Source organism: Papilio polytes, unplaced genomic scaffold (assembly GCF_000836215.1).
Source record: "Papilio polytes unplaced genomic scaffold, Ppol_1.0 DF822289.1, whole genome shotgun sequence".
Lineage (NCBI taxonomy): Eukaryota > Metazoa > Arthropoda > Insecta > Lepidoptera > Papilionidae > Papilio > Papilio polytes.
In genome coordinates, this window is record NW_013526915.1 from 864863 (window position 1) to 879101 (window position 14239).

Sequence of the window (14239 nt, forward strand, 5' to 3'; positions counted from 1 at the left end):
AATTATATATTATTCTAATATTAAAAAAACCATTCTTAGTGTGTAAAGTGTTGCCTGCCAGTATACAAACATATAAAAACTCCAACAAGCCTTGCAGTTTATACTGGGTTCAGAGGTTCCATCACGAACATTTGCGTGAAGTTGCGAGAACGTATTCCTAACGTCATCTTCGAAAAATGTACTTTATGCCCGTTAGGGCGCTGTACAAATAGAATTAAAATTTTGTCTATGACGTTACGAAGACGTTCTCACGAGTATTCATGATAACCTTCGACATGATGCATAATAATAGCAATCTACTTACGTACAATTCCGCCGATATATCAACATAATGCGTTCCAGTATGTACACATGCTTTCACTATGTATTCGCTTAATATCGTGTTGGGTCCCGTACAATTTATAACAATTCTAGCTTTCCTCGTTACATTGCAAATGCTTTCGTCTTTAACATCGCTTATTATTGTAAGAATTTTCGTAACATCAACATCTAAAAGAATGAAATCAACAAGCAATTTAACTAATTAATTTTAACAACCATAACCAAATATTAATTAAGCAAGTGGTTAACGAATTATCTATCAACAACCCGGCGTTCTTGCGATGAAGGAAATAGTGATGCAACCTGCATTTCATGAACTCAGTTATGTGTGAAGCATTAGACCTAGACTAGCGTGAAATAAAAAAGGCCTTGTGATCCCTATCTTAAAGTAACTAATATACAATTGAATCAGGAGAATTCAAACGACATTGGTAATCTATGGAACTTTGACGTTACTCTTAGTGGATCTAAAACGACAGAAAGTCACGGTAAAACTAACATTATACAATCATATTACTATTACCACATGACTTTAGAAATTACCATTAAAGTTATTTTTAAAGTCATGTGGTCTATAGGTTGCTTCAAACACGTTTTTAACACTAGAAGCGGCACCGTTCCATTTAATCCCACCGGAAGTTTTGTCACTACATATTTATTTATTTTTTACTCAAGACGATGACACCTTTTGGGTTTATTAATTTAATTTATTTATCAAATTCCATAAAATATCCATTCCAAAATATAAACTGTATTAAATTATTTGCAGTATTCTTAATGCGTTTAAGAAATATCTATCAGTACGCACCGTATTCTTCGATCTCTGATAACAGATTGTTCACTTTCTCCTTCGATCTGCCAGATATCCCCCAAGTTATAGTTTTATAAGTATCATGGTTTTTGAACGCTGCCAACTGTTGCACAACATGTTTTCCCGTGAAACCTGTAGCACCAATAACTATGATATCCACATTATCCATTTTATCCAAAATTACATAACTCTAAGATACCGCACAGCTACGCTCTTGATCTCTAAAATCATATAAAACATAAACAAACAGCTTATATAGAATGCTGCAGGTTGTAAAGTTGTTGACCTTCGACGAAAACAAGGGCAAATTATCATTTCTATGTTGTAGGGTTGGCAAACATGACTATTTTTAATCAGTTAAGTACAGCTTTTTTATCATTTACGAAAGATTAATTGCAAACCTAAACCCTTGAGTTATGCATCTTGGCAAATTAAATAACGTTTTAAACAGTTAAATTGATAAACATTTCTTGTGATCAGTAAAATTTTATCTGACAGATAACTTGTTCTAAATAGTCATTTGTAAATAACAGAACAAATTCAACGCACTGCAATTACATACCTTTACTAAATATACACTTAAAATTGATAACACTCGAAATACAAAAGCACAAAAATAAGAAAAAACACCTTTTGTTTTGACAGCCCTAGTTGTTGACTCAATGCCATCGACATAATCTGTTGCAGTTACTCAACTAAATAACTTGCTTCTTTTTTAAGAACTTAAAACCTTAAATATTTCTCAGGTGCATATCCAAGGAGCTATAAAAAAACGCTTGTACACGTCCTTAGCTTGTGCTGGGGAAGAGACGCTTCACCAAATCACGTTCAAGGCGACCCGAAACACCAAGTGCACCCCAAATCGCCCCTTACAAACAGTTTAATAATTTCGCCTACTCTGAGTTGAGAACTGCTTTGGATAAATTAATACAAATGAATTCGTAAATACTTACTTCTAAAACTTCACAAAATCACATCCAATTATGTAGGTACATAGCGCATTAATTACCAAACCACTTACACTATTTTAATCACTTTTTAAATAATTCTAATCAATGGGTATGAAGTGACACAATGAAAGAAGTCTCCCCTTTATGAGGACGACTGTTGTCCACTTGAAACAACGAGTAAATACAAAATACGTCTTAATAAACCGTTTTCTACTTCGATATTCATGTTTTGTTCTACAAACACGCGTGCACTGCATGTTTATGTGTCCCTCGCAGTGCATTGTACTTATAACTACCTACATATACAACTCATTTTTCTACTACATTAATTACTAATTATTAATACATGTTATAAATGCGAAAGTTTAGATGGTTGGATGGATACATGTTTGTTACAGTTTGTTGCCTAAACGGCCGAACGGATCTCGATGAAATTTGGCATAGACGTAGAGGATAGTCTGGAAGAACACATAGACTACTTACTGACTTTAGTTTTTTTTTATTCTACATGGGCGGAGTCACAGGCGAAAGCTAGTGTTCAATATTTGTGTTAAATGCCCCGAGATACCCTTTTGTCCTCTTAACTCTTTTATTGTTTTAAAACAAAGTAATACATACACCTCTGTGTCAGTACATGTTCACATTATTATTAATTTTGTTTAAATGTTTACGCATTGTTAATAAAGTTTTAGTATCGTTGTTATTCGACATCTAAGGATGTCCTTCATACCTGTTATGAGAAAATCATGCCCATTGTTTGTTAATCTTTGGATGTTAAACAATTTTTTTTCTAAGGTTATACAGACTTTTTCTCTAACGTATATTCAACCATTTATTTTCAATAACAGATATAACGTTGTTTTAATATTTAAACCTTTATCAAATGTCTGAGTGCATTTAGTATAGATGTTTTTTTTATTAAAACATCACATTGCATCATTCAAGTGTTTATTTGCTTATTAAGATTTATAAAAATAAAATTGCATGAAGTTATGAATTAGGTAATAGACAGAAAATATGAATTCATATCTGCGCTAATCTGTAGCGATAGAATATTATAATGTAATACACAAGCTGAAAATTTATATCTAGTCAAACATCGTGCTTTTATAGACGCTTATTAATCTCGAATAACATAGCGCTTACTAATTTGAATATGGATCAAATATATGAACATTTGAATTCAACTCACATATGTGCCTACCGAGGGGTAAATATACCTTAAGCCTACCAAATACTAGACTTTTAAACACTGGATAGTTTACTTGGGCGTTAAATCGTGTGTAGCAGCATACATCGATTTGTTTTAAATAATTTTGTCTTGACAGCCAGACCCCGATCAAACTATCGGCGTTAAAGTCTAGTCTGTGGGGCCCTTAGTCAGTGTTCCTTTTCACTCTTATTTACATAGACTTTACATGTAATGTGTAATTGTGAAACACAAAGCCGAATTTTTAGTATACAATATATAACTCAAATGTAACCCTGTATCAATGCATGAATAATACAATACTTATAAATGTAAGAAGCTACAGAAAATACAATATTTGATAACAATTAAATTATGAATTAATCCGTCAAGTTGAAAAAATTATTCATACGAGATATCACTGCCCGTGCGTCGATTTAGATAGAAAAGTACATCAAATAATTAAACGGCTCGGAACATCTCACGAATTAATGCGCAGAACAGGATTTTAGGTACTGCGGGGTATAAAGAGACGCGGGGCGTGGCATCTGTCAGTGACCTTGAGCCACAAATTTTGAGTCGGGTCATTACCTGGGTTCTTCGTATTAGTACTCAAAATATAAATTAAAATACAAAATAAGTTTTCTATAAAAAAGACCATAAATATTGTTAAAAACATCCGTGATTAAATATTTGCTGTTTGAAATAAAATCGAAACATTGTAAAAAATCGTTTACATCCTTGGTTTACAATAGGTATCAATTTGGTACTTCGAATGTGCACTTGTAAAGGTAATTTTTTTTTTATTTAGACGGATGTAACATTACAATTATAATTTTTAACATATCAACATAATATTATAGTAAATAATCTTTTGTTTTATGTAAGAATCAAATAAAATAGGGTCTCCAAACTTACAAAGTCACAACAAGACTTTTTTAAATGCTTTTTCAAACTTATTAATTTCTGGCAACACTCAAAGAATCAAAGACAAAATAAAAATTATATTTATTTATGAGATGTGTTATGTATTTCTAATAATGCAATTTGAATTCTATAAAATTAGGATACATAATTATATTTGAAATAGTAAAGAAAATCGTAAGATCTAGTATAATGTGGGTTCCATTATTTTAGCCAACCATCTTTAATATCACTCGGCAGGCTTGGAGACCCTTAGTCTACAAGATCATAAATTTGTGAATCAAGAAAACATGACATAATCCTTTTAGCCTTCTTGACCAAAATCTTCCATGAACTTCTTGAGTTTGATCATGTCATCATCATTGACAGTTGGCTTAGACGTAGCTAGAGATCTCAACATATCTGACATTGTCACTGGCGGTTCACCCAACTTGTCACTCGGTACATCCATCCATGTCATCTCCATAGCCCCTGGATCACCAGGAGAACACGGAGTCAACAAATCATGAACAGTCAATTTAGGATCAGTCGGGCTTGGTCCCGAAATTTTCTTAAAGTGAGTGGCCGATTGGACCTTACGTACCGGTTGCATCAAAGCATCACGAACAACAATACTAATATCAGCTCCTGAATAACCATCCGTCTTTGTAGCTAGAACCTTCATATCTTGCTCGGTCAGTTGATGTCTTGTGTTTCCTAGATGCAATTTAAACATATCCAAACGAGCATGTTCTTCAGGTAGAGCGATGTAAATACGCTTCTCAAAACGCCTTCTAATAGCAGCATCAAGAACCCAAGGTATATTTGTAGCCCCAAGTACCAGTATACCATCCATATCATTTCCCACACCTTGCATTTGAACAAGAAATTCTGTCTTGATCCTCCTGGCTGATTCAGACTCATTATCGGAACGAGAAGAACAAAGAGAATCTATTTCATCAATAAATATTATACTTGGTTTATGTTGACGAGCAAGTTCAAATAAATTCTTCACTAATTTTTCTGATTCACCGAGCCATTTAGAAACAAGATCGGATGATGAAACAGAGAAGAATGTAGAGTTGTTTGCTTCAGTAGCAACTGCTTTTGCTAAATACGATTTACCAGTACCAGGTGGACCGAATAATAAAATACCTTTCCAAGGTATCCTTTTGCCTGTGAATAAGTGAGGAAACTTAATAGGAAGGATAACAGCTTCTTTTAATGCTTCCTTTGCTCCTTCTAAGCCAGCAACATCACTCCATTTTACATGTGGCTTTTCAACAACTATGGCACCTTCTAGTTTACCTTGCAGTTTCTTCTTTTCTGGATCATCAGAGTCACTATCACTATCACTCTTTTTATCTTCACTCTTTGACTCTCCATCTTTAACTGGCTTCTTCTTTCGATCCTTCTTAAGGTATTCTTTCAACTTCTCAGCTCTATCTAGATATTGTAGACATTTTGCTCGAATACTCTCCTTAGCTTTTTCACCTTGTGCTTCATATTTGACAGCATGAAGGAAATATTCTACCCCATGTTCATAAAGTCTTAATGCTTCCTCATAATTTTTATTCTTATCTTCTTCTGTAGCCTTAGTAACCAGGTCAATCGCTTTTTGTAATGTATTAGATGATGCCATTGTTCAGCTTCAGATATACTCTGAAAATTAATAGATAATTCATATAAAATACAAGATGTAAGTAATATAATATAGTGATTTCATTATGTAATGTGAACATATTACGAAATGTTTGGGGTTTCATGTTAACAGAAAAATGTTAACTTGGTTTTCTGTTGCTAGGAGCTGTGATTAGTCTTAAGAATTCAAAGTTATGCAGTTAATTGTAATCCAATGTTATTTCAAAATATGGCGTCTCAGTCACTTTTCTGAGTTTTAAGTTTAGCAAGACACTACATAAATTTGCCAGTTAAAAATTAGTGTAATGTATATCACATCACTTTCATTTCTTACAGATGAATATTGAAACAGCATTTAAATATATAACACATCCACTTGCCCTTATCCCTTATGGAGGGTCGGCACAGTATGTGCTGCTCTTCCATACATCTCTATCAGCCGTCATATCTGAATCCACTCCTTTCTTAAGCATATCTTCTTTCACACAATCCATCCATACTTTCTTCGGTCTTCCTCTTCCTTTGTAGCCATCCACATTCAATCTCAAAACTTTCTGGTTTATGTCCCCATCATTTTGTCGCATAATATGTCCATACCACGCTAACCTTTTGCTTCTCAATTTCTCCACCGCTGGCGCTACTTTCAAACTTCCTCTAATGTACACATTCTTAACTTTATCCAATCTTGTCACACCACACATCCATCTTAACATACGCATCTCAGCCACATGCATTTAAATATATAACAGGGTCTTAATTATAATGCTACATTTAAACTCCAAATGCCTTACAAGTTTTGACAACTATCAAATTGTAACCAGCGCTTATGAAGCGCTGTTTAAGTTTTTTTTAGTGTTTGGTCAATGGCAACTTACATAAGGGTTACAAAATATTTTTTAATCAATGATAAAGCATTATCTCTTGTGTACATTCTGAATTTATACTAGTGTAACTAGTATGTTGTCATATTGTATTTTGTCTCGATATTCTGATTCTACCATTTGTGATGCCAAGTCTGGCAATAAGTATTTATCCCCTTATTTGGATTTATTTAGTTGTCAAGTGTAATTTCTTTGTGTCCTTGTCTGAGAATATGCTTCACTTTCCGTTTCTAAACTATACAAGGCTATTTTACATATTATGGCCTACAAACAAAATCTGTATAGCTCTTCGTAAGTCGAACACAAGTATAATGAGGAAAATGACTCATTGAAATGTATACCGAAATTCACGGAATTAACGATTTTCTTTGACTTCGTACCAATAAGGTTTCCTACAGTGTAATTGACCGGTCATTTCATAAAATTGGCCAAATTAAGAAAGCAATTAAACAAACGATAACTTCTGAGCTCAGGGAGCGAGCGATGACATATTTACACCACTACGTCATAGCTTACAATAACTTGAATCTGTAACTTACCAATTAGGTGATTCTAACCACTATCTTTGCGTTACACAAAAATGCAGTTTACAAATAACTTTTACTTTCCATAACAATTTTATTACGATTTCAACGAATTCTATGATTGTTTGCTTGTGTCTCTTCTGTCATAAGTTACATTAATTATTGCCATCTACAAATTTTAAATTTGACATTTTACATAATGTGTTACAAAAATAAATTCCATTATTTCCAAAACGGATTTCCTACATAATTATTGTTTAAACACGATTAATCACAAAAAAATGCATTATATCAGTGACTGAGTTTGAAGTAAAGTTACATCGAAGCTCTGATTCGCATAAAAAATTAAAATGAACATTATTTACATCTGATTCTCATCATTTAAAAAACGCGAGAATCGCTCATAGCATTTTTTTATTCACAAATCTAACATAATTTATCAATTAATATAACATTACATAGATTAATCTTACACATTAAAGGTGTAAAGGTTTATGAAGTAATTTCCATGGTGTTATGCAGACATCATCATCCACTTGCCCTTATCCCTTACGGAGGGTCGGCACAGTATGTGCTGCTCTTCCATACTTCTCTATCAGCCGTCATATCTGAATCCACTCCTTAAAACAACATTAAGACATTAACCAATAAATAAAAAACTCAAAATAATGGCAATGTTCTTAAATACAACTTTATTGTCCATAACATTTTGCAACAATGAAACAAGTATATAATTTGTACAACATTAAATTAAAATAATGAAACAGATTTATTATTTAACCATAGTTATTTGCATTTCAGATAATTTATTAAATTAATGTGTCTTATTCTAATGTTGTTTTATATAACTTAAATTTGCCTACAAACTTTTTTACTGCTTCTTTAGGATAAGGTTTAAGAGCTAAACATGTAGGAATATTTTCTGGCTGTTCAATCCACAATTTATGATCTATAGAATTTTCTTTTAATTTATTTGATATTTTTTTTAATGATTCTTCATCAGGAACCTGAAAATTAATAAGACATTATATAAATAAACTTGATACCACTACATATAATCACAAGATTTGATTTACATCTCTGATATAGAAATTAAATCCTATTAATTTCTACCATACAGCTATTAACAGTTTATAGTATTGGGCTTTGATACTCACTTCTAGTACAACTTTATGCATATTATCTAGATCATTCAAATATTGTACAGTGCATTCATCATCTTTGAATAAATGTAACACTGCAGAGGAAGCATGGCATGCTTGAGCAACTAATGATCCTATCGACCAACCTAAATCTTTTAATAAATCGCTCCGGAGCAAAACATACTGTACAATAGTAGTTGACATTTTGTCAGTAATTATAAGTAGCAGTCGTTTAATATTTATTAAAGTTAGGATTCATCGAATCAAACGTAAACATAGGAAAAAGTGTCATAATATGTCAAATGTCAATGTTACAGCGATTGACGTTCGAAACATTTCTGTTGCACGCATAAAAAGATACTTTTGAACAATATTAGATTTATTTCTCTTTTAATTGCAAGATTAAACTTTTTTAAAATTGTCTTCTTAGTCGTTAAATATTTATGATTTTCAATTTTAAAACATTTTTTTACATAGTGGCTTTTTGTTTTTAATCTTTGCGCACCAGACTGCATTTGCTGACTTTGACAGTTTTGATTTTTGACAAAACATTGTTTGTAAAAATTGCCGCTAAAACTCTGGGAAATAATACCAATGAAATAAAATAAACAATCCACGATCAGTGATTTAAAAAGATAACATGGCATCAGGATTAGAAAGCTATATTAATCAGACTGTATCGGTGATAACCTCCGACGGACGTAATTTCATTGGCACATTGAAGGGTTTTGATCAGACGATAAACATTATTTTGGACGAGTCCCATGAGAGAGTGTTTTCCTCATCGACAGGTGTAGCTCAAGTGGTTCTTGGCCTTCACATAATACGAGGCGATAATGTAGCTATCGTCGGACAAATAGATGAATCAATAGATAGTCGACTGGATCTTGGGAACATCAAAGCAGAACCATTAGGAGCTATTGTGCACTAACGTAACTAGAATTAAGATGTCAATAAAGTAAGTTATTTTATTTATGAGTTTCATTTGAAGTTACTTTTCAAGTTAACTGCAATATATAAGAAATAAACTATTGGATTACTCTCCAAGTTATTGTAAATATATAGAACACGAAATATAAATTAAGTGTAAAAATATTATTTTGGGGTAATTGTGGAATAAATCTAAACATAAATTTTCTTCTCTATTTATTATTAACAAGTATCTTTGCTAGGATTCTACTATACACATACCTACACAACATGCAGGAGTAACAAATGTACAAATGGCTCCCTACATATCTAGTATATGTAGCATAATAGTAAATAACCCATAATAAATGATAAAATTTTCATTAAATTATTGTTTACAATATTGTAAAAGGAGTAGATGGCATAAATACAATGAAATATAAATAAAACATATTAATTGAAAATCTGGAATACTGAACGACATTTAAATATACAGCAACCTATATGATAGAGGCCAAGGTTAAAGTCCAAATTCCAGTTATATTATGACATCTGTCAGATTATAAACAAAGCAAATCTTATTGTTTCAGTATCCAACTGTATTTTATTTCAATAACCATTCACCATACTTAATCCATACAAACTTTAGAACCTGTTTTATGACTTGTTTAGACACATACAAACACCTTAATAACATCCAAACCAAACAATCCTCGGTAAATATAATGAAAATGGTTCAGACGGTCATTCTCAGATTGTCTGAACATTTTAAAATTAAAATCACATTATTCATGTAAAATGGTAACATGTCTTAAAAATAATTATTTTAGTATCACATTTTAATAACATTTCTATGTAATTGTCAATTTGAAAAAAAAAAGGAAAAATTTAAATGTCGGCCATTTGAAACATTTTCCTTTGTTCTCATTTTGGCTACAGTTTTGGCGTTAGCTGGTCATCTTTTAGTCGGTTTTCTTGATTTTAAGAATAATCATTGTTTTTATGATTCCCAATTATAACAATGTCTTGATGTCTGTAAAGAAAAAAAGTTTTAAAGTTTAAAATATGTTAAAAAGCTAAGCATATTGTCCACAAAATATGATTTACATCAAAATTGAATTACAAAACTATGTATGATGTAGAAAGTAACATTATTTATGTAGATTAAATGGTTTAAAATAGATGTAATAAAAATTTAACACAGTGTGAGTCTTTTTGTCCATACAACAAAAATATATTTTTTTTTAAATCAAAAAACCTAAGATTTCAATTTACTAATAATTCAATGAACAAACTCAACTTTCCTTAAACAGTTTGTTACTACATTACATGTTTAGGATATATTTTTTTTAGAAAATAGAGGCATGCAAACTACACTATTTGGATTAACATAGTTTTTACAAGAGGTTATAATACCATTTTAATATCCAATTAAAACAATAACACTACAAGTGCGGTCAATTTCATGCTAGTCACTTTTTAGTATTGTAACTTCAATCCCTTTTCTGAAATGGAAATTAATAAAACATATATGCAAAAACAAATAAAAATTAAAAAAACAAGCAAAACACAAACAGAAACGTAAATTTTCACCATATGACATGCAAACATACCATCAATTACGCAATTACTTACATTAAATGTATTTACCTTTGTAATTTTTCTTTATATTTCTGTGTGTTGTATTTTTGGAAGAATTGTTTCCCATATTCAAATGTTGCAATCATAATGGCACATGCAGGGGCCACTTTGAATATCCGAGGCAACAAGCCCGTGAACAAGCCTTTAAAGCCATGGTTATTGTAGATAGTCCTAACAATATTCTGCATATTCGAAGCTCTCTGTTGTATTTTTCCATCTGTTATAACAGTTAGAAAATAAGTTTACATAATAATAAGTGATTAAAGCTTAACAAAGATAAAAATAGTTTAGACGAGTTTATTTCTAATTTTTATTGAATTTGGCTATGAATTAAACAGTTATATACTCTAACAAAAAGTCTATGTAGCTGAATAAAAATAAAAAAATCATCATTTAATCCTAAACCGAGCAAGGGTTTGCACACTTATTAGTTCCATAATTTTCTTAACATGATGATGGTTTTTATACTTTTGGTCTGACAGTAAGTAATGTATTTCACACAAGATGTTATTGAATAGATTCTCACCTGTGTAAATTTCCTTTTCTCCGAGTTCTATTTGTTGATGTGTTTTGACCACATCAAAAGGTAGTGTAATGAATGCTGCAATCTAAAAGTAAACATAGTTAACATTTATTCAAGTCCGAAAGTGATGAACATAAACTATTCTGGGTATTTTTTATGAATGGTTTAATGACCATTGTATTACTTTTTTTGTTTTTTATTTGTAGAGTGGTAAAGTAAAAAGTTCACTTACGCTGCCTGCTACTGAACCACAGAAGAAGTTAAAAAGAAAGGAATTCTTCTCTGAATCTGGCTTATTAAATATTCGTTTAGTTGTTTCAAATGTTGTCCAATATATGCCTGAAACGAGAAATAATAAATTAGAGATAAGACCTTAAAATTATAATGTAAAAATTGGGGATAACTTAGTCATACAGCACTTCAGTACCTGAAAATGGCACATCCCTAAGTAATGTAGAACCTAAACCACGAAATAGTCCCTTGTAACCCTCATACTTAACAACTTGACGTAAAGCTGTGGTGATTTCTGAAAACAAAAATGCCAAAATTCACAACTGAACAATGAAGTTTCCTGAAGCAATAAAATTAAAACAATATTACCTGAATATGTTAACTTTTTTGATTGCATTTTAGTTCTAATAAGTTCTAAAGGACTAAATGTTGTGACAGCTATAGTCCTAGCTGTGGCACCAGCAAATAACGGTATCCACATTGGTTGATGAACTGAAAATTAAAATACATATAGGAAATTTATACATACAGCTAAAGTATGTAACATTAAAAAAATAACTTACCCGTGTCTGTCCATTTATTGTATAAAGTTTTAGTTTTAAACCGAAGCTGTTCATAGCTCACAAAATATACTACTGTACATGGTAATGCCAGTACGAGGGTTGGGCTTAAACCTGACCATAATGCTGGGACACCTTCCAATTTAGCTATCTTGTAGAATGCATCCTATGAAAACAGTAATACAATGTTATTTTAGGAAACTATTGTAAAATAATAACTATCTATATTCATATTGTAAAGAGGGAAGGTTTGTATCTTAGTATATTTTAATTTACATAAAAACTCCTTTTAGGACATTTTTAAAATTTTTTCACCATTAGAAAGTTAAGTTATCTGTGTGTAACCTATGTTTTTTTTAAAATGTCACATGAACAAATTCCCGAGATATGGCTAGTCTTAAATAAAACATTTCTGGAAATAGTGTTATGCATCCATTGGTTAATTTACCTATTTTGTGTAAACTTGTTTTTTATTTATCTAATTGTTAATTAAATTAGCTGTATACTTATCAAATTACATAATTTAGATTTTTGGAAGCAAAAGAAACAATATCCATCCTACTATAATTGACAGTAGAAAGTTTTTGTTAAGCCTATTCTAAACAAAAATAAGTGCAAATACAGTTTAAATAGACACAATTTTAATATGAAATAAAAATTTAACAAAACAAAACTTTCAACTTTAATATCATAAATTATGATGCATCAAACATCTTTCTAATGTCACATTCAAATTTTATATCTGTATAGCAGTAATCAAATGTAATTAGTATTTATTATATTAATTTAAGAAACACAAACCAATATGTAAATGGCAAAATTTTGGCTCATAACAGTGTACATAGGAGCCATTAATTTGGAACAAAAATGAAGCTATTAAAAGTAAATTATACTAATTGAGAGTATTTCATACTTAAAATACTTAAAATCTAATGTGTATAGTAATATTTAAGTTCTATAGCTATACTTAGGTTAGGTGGAGTCGTGGTCAAGCGCTGGTTTATTTATGTTAAAAAAAATACTAATAAAACAGTACAAATAAGGACTTACAAATGTACCATGAAAATGTACTCGTCTAGGTATCCATGCTGTTTCACCACATGGACAGAGATGTTCCATCAATCCATTGCAATACAAATAACATTTATTTGATAATAATGCCTTCTGCTGCGCTTGCAGCCTTATTTTAACAACATCCAATGGTGTCACTGAAAAGGGACAAATATTAAAATAGATATAGAAAAATATAATACTATCCTATATGTTGGCAGGGATTTGAGTTAGGTGTACAGTAAATGAAAAAAAAAATACTAAACCACAGACACTTCATTTTAAGAACCAATTGCTCTATAGATATTTTTCATATCTATTAGAATACATAGTGAGTATTATGTATTAATTTTTTAAACATTTACGTATTTCTCTTTGTAAATAGGTAGTGCGTTTTTCATGTGTGGTAAACTTAACATTTAAATTGTAAATATATGTAAATTCATACATTACGTTTTTTTATCAAGGTAAAAGAAAAAAACAGTCATATATGTTGTGAAGTATTGTAAGTATTGTGTAAGTAACCTATAAAATAACGTTATTAAAACAATTTAAAAAATCAGCACAAACACTCACTGAACAATGAAGTTATCAAGGCACCAGAACAAGCTGATGCCATTTGTTGTACTGGTGTGATACGAAATTGTGGGTCATCTTCTCGTATCATCGTATTGACACTTTATTTCCTGTATTTACACGAATTTAGTACAAATATTTAATTACATTTAGATTCACGGAAGTCATATGTTTTCCATTTCATAAACTTGACATTTGGCAGGTGGCAGAGTAAAAAAAATAATTTGAGATGTCAAAAACTTCTATAGATTATATCAGGGGAGTCACCAACATCTGTGATTAGGTTAGGCTAAGAGACAAGATATTTTGTGCCGTTTTCATGTTTGCCATTTTGGCGCTGATTGTAGCGGTTGGGAGCAGTGATAGAAACTCGAACTAATAAAAGAG

General features: G+C 31.1%; 5 protein-coding genes across 6 annotated transcripts in view; 1 reads left to right on the plus strand and 4 right to left on the minus strand.

Moving 5' to 3' along the window:
• The window catches only part of LOC106106306 (saccharopine dehydrogenase-like oxidoreductase), a 12029-nt gene extending 9559 nt beyond the window's left edge, over positions 1 to 2470 (minus strand). Inside the window, exons 1-3 of the mRNA XM_013286875.1 lie at positions 2086 to 2470; positions 1130 to 1353; positions 305 to 489 (exon numbers count right to left, since the gene is read on the minus strand). Coding sequence (XP_013142329.1) covers positions 305 to 489; positions 1130 to 1301 — 357 coding nt within the window. The 5' untranslated portion in view covers positions 1302 to 1353; positions 2086 to 2470. The remainder of the gene's footprint in view (positions 1 to 304; positions 490 to 1129; positions 1354 to 2085) is intronic.
• A 545-nt stretch (positions 2471 to 3015) lies between these two features.
• LOC106106273 (vacuolar protein sorting-associated protein 4A) lies at positions 3016 to 7381 on the minus strand. The gene is made up of 2 exons (XM_013286825.1): positions 7236 to 7381; positions 3016 to 5836 (listed from the first exon to the last, which is right to left on the minus strand). The coding sequence occupies exon 2, from the start codon at positions 5814 to 5816 to the stop codon at positions 4500 to 4502; it is 1317 nt and encodes a 438-aa protein (XP_013142279.1). The 5' UTR covers positions 5817 to 5836; positions 7236 to 7381; the 3' UTR covers positions 3016 to 4499.
• A 533-nt stretch (positions 7382 to 7914) lies between these two features.
• LOC106106275 (putative peptidyl-tRNA hydrolase PTRHD1) lies at positions 7915 to 8643 on the minus strand. Its single transcript, XM_013286827.1, has 2 exons — positions 8378 to 8643; positions 7915 to 8227 (listed from the first exon to the last, which is right to left on the minus strand). Exons 1-2 carry the CDS (start codon positions 8564 to 8566, stop codon positions 8045 to 8047), a joined length of 372 nt encoding a protein of 123 aa, XP_013142281.1. The 5' UTR covers positions 8567 to 8643; the 3' UTR covers positions 7915 to 8044.
• A 237-nt stretch (positions 8644 to 8880) lies between these two features.
• Positions 8881 to 9333, plus strand: LOC106106276 (U6 snRNA-associated Sm-like protein LSm8). The gene has a single exon (XM_013286828.1). It carries the CDS (start codon positions 9003 to 9005, stop codon positions 9291 to 9293), a length of 291 nt encoding a protein of 96 aa, XP_013142282.1. The 5' UTR covers positions 8881 to 9002; the 3' UTR covers positions 9294 to 9333.
• A 158-nt stretch (positions 9334 to 9491) lies between these two features.
• Positions 9492 to 14046, minus strand: LOC106106274 (solute carrier family 25 member 40-like). Of its 2 annotated transcripts, XR_001225793.1 has the most exons (10): positions 13853 to 14046; positions 13277 to 13434; positions 12230 to 12392; positions 12036 to 12158; positions 11863 to 11961; positions 11668 to 11774; positions 11439 to 11520; positions 10922 to 11129; positions 10688 to 10776; positions 9492 to 10304 (listed from the first exon to the last, which is right to left on the minus strand). XR_001225793.1 is itself a non-coding variant. In XM_013286826.1 (9 exons), exons 1-9 carry the CDS (start codon positions 13941 to 13943, stop codon positions 10253 to 10255), a joined length of 1083 nt encoding a protein of 360 aa, XP_013142280.1. In that variant the 5' UTR covers positions 13944 to 14046; the 3' UTR covers positions 9492 to 10252. The 2 variants fall into 2 exon arrangements, 1 of the variants encoding a protein (XP_013142280.1); XM_013286826.1 differs by lacking the exon at positions 10688 to 10776.
• Positions 14047 to 14239: the final 193 nt, after the last annotated feature.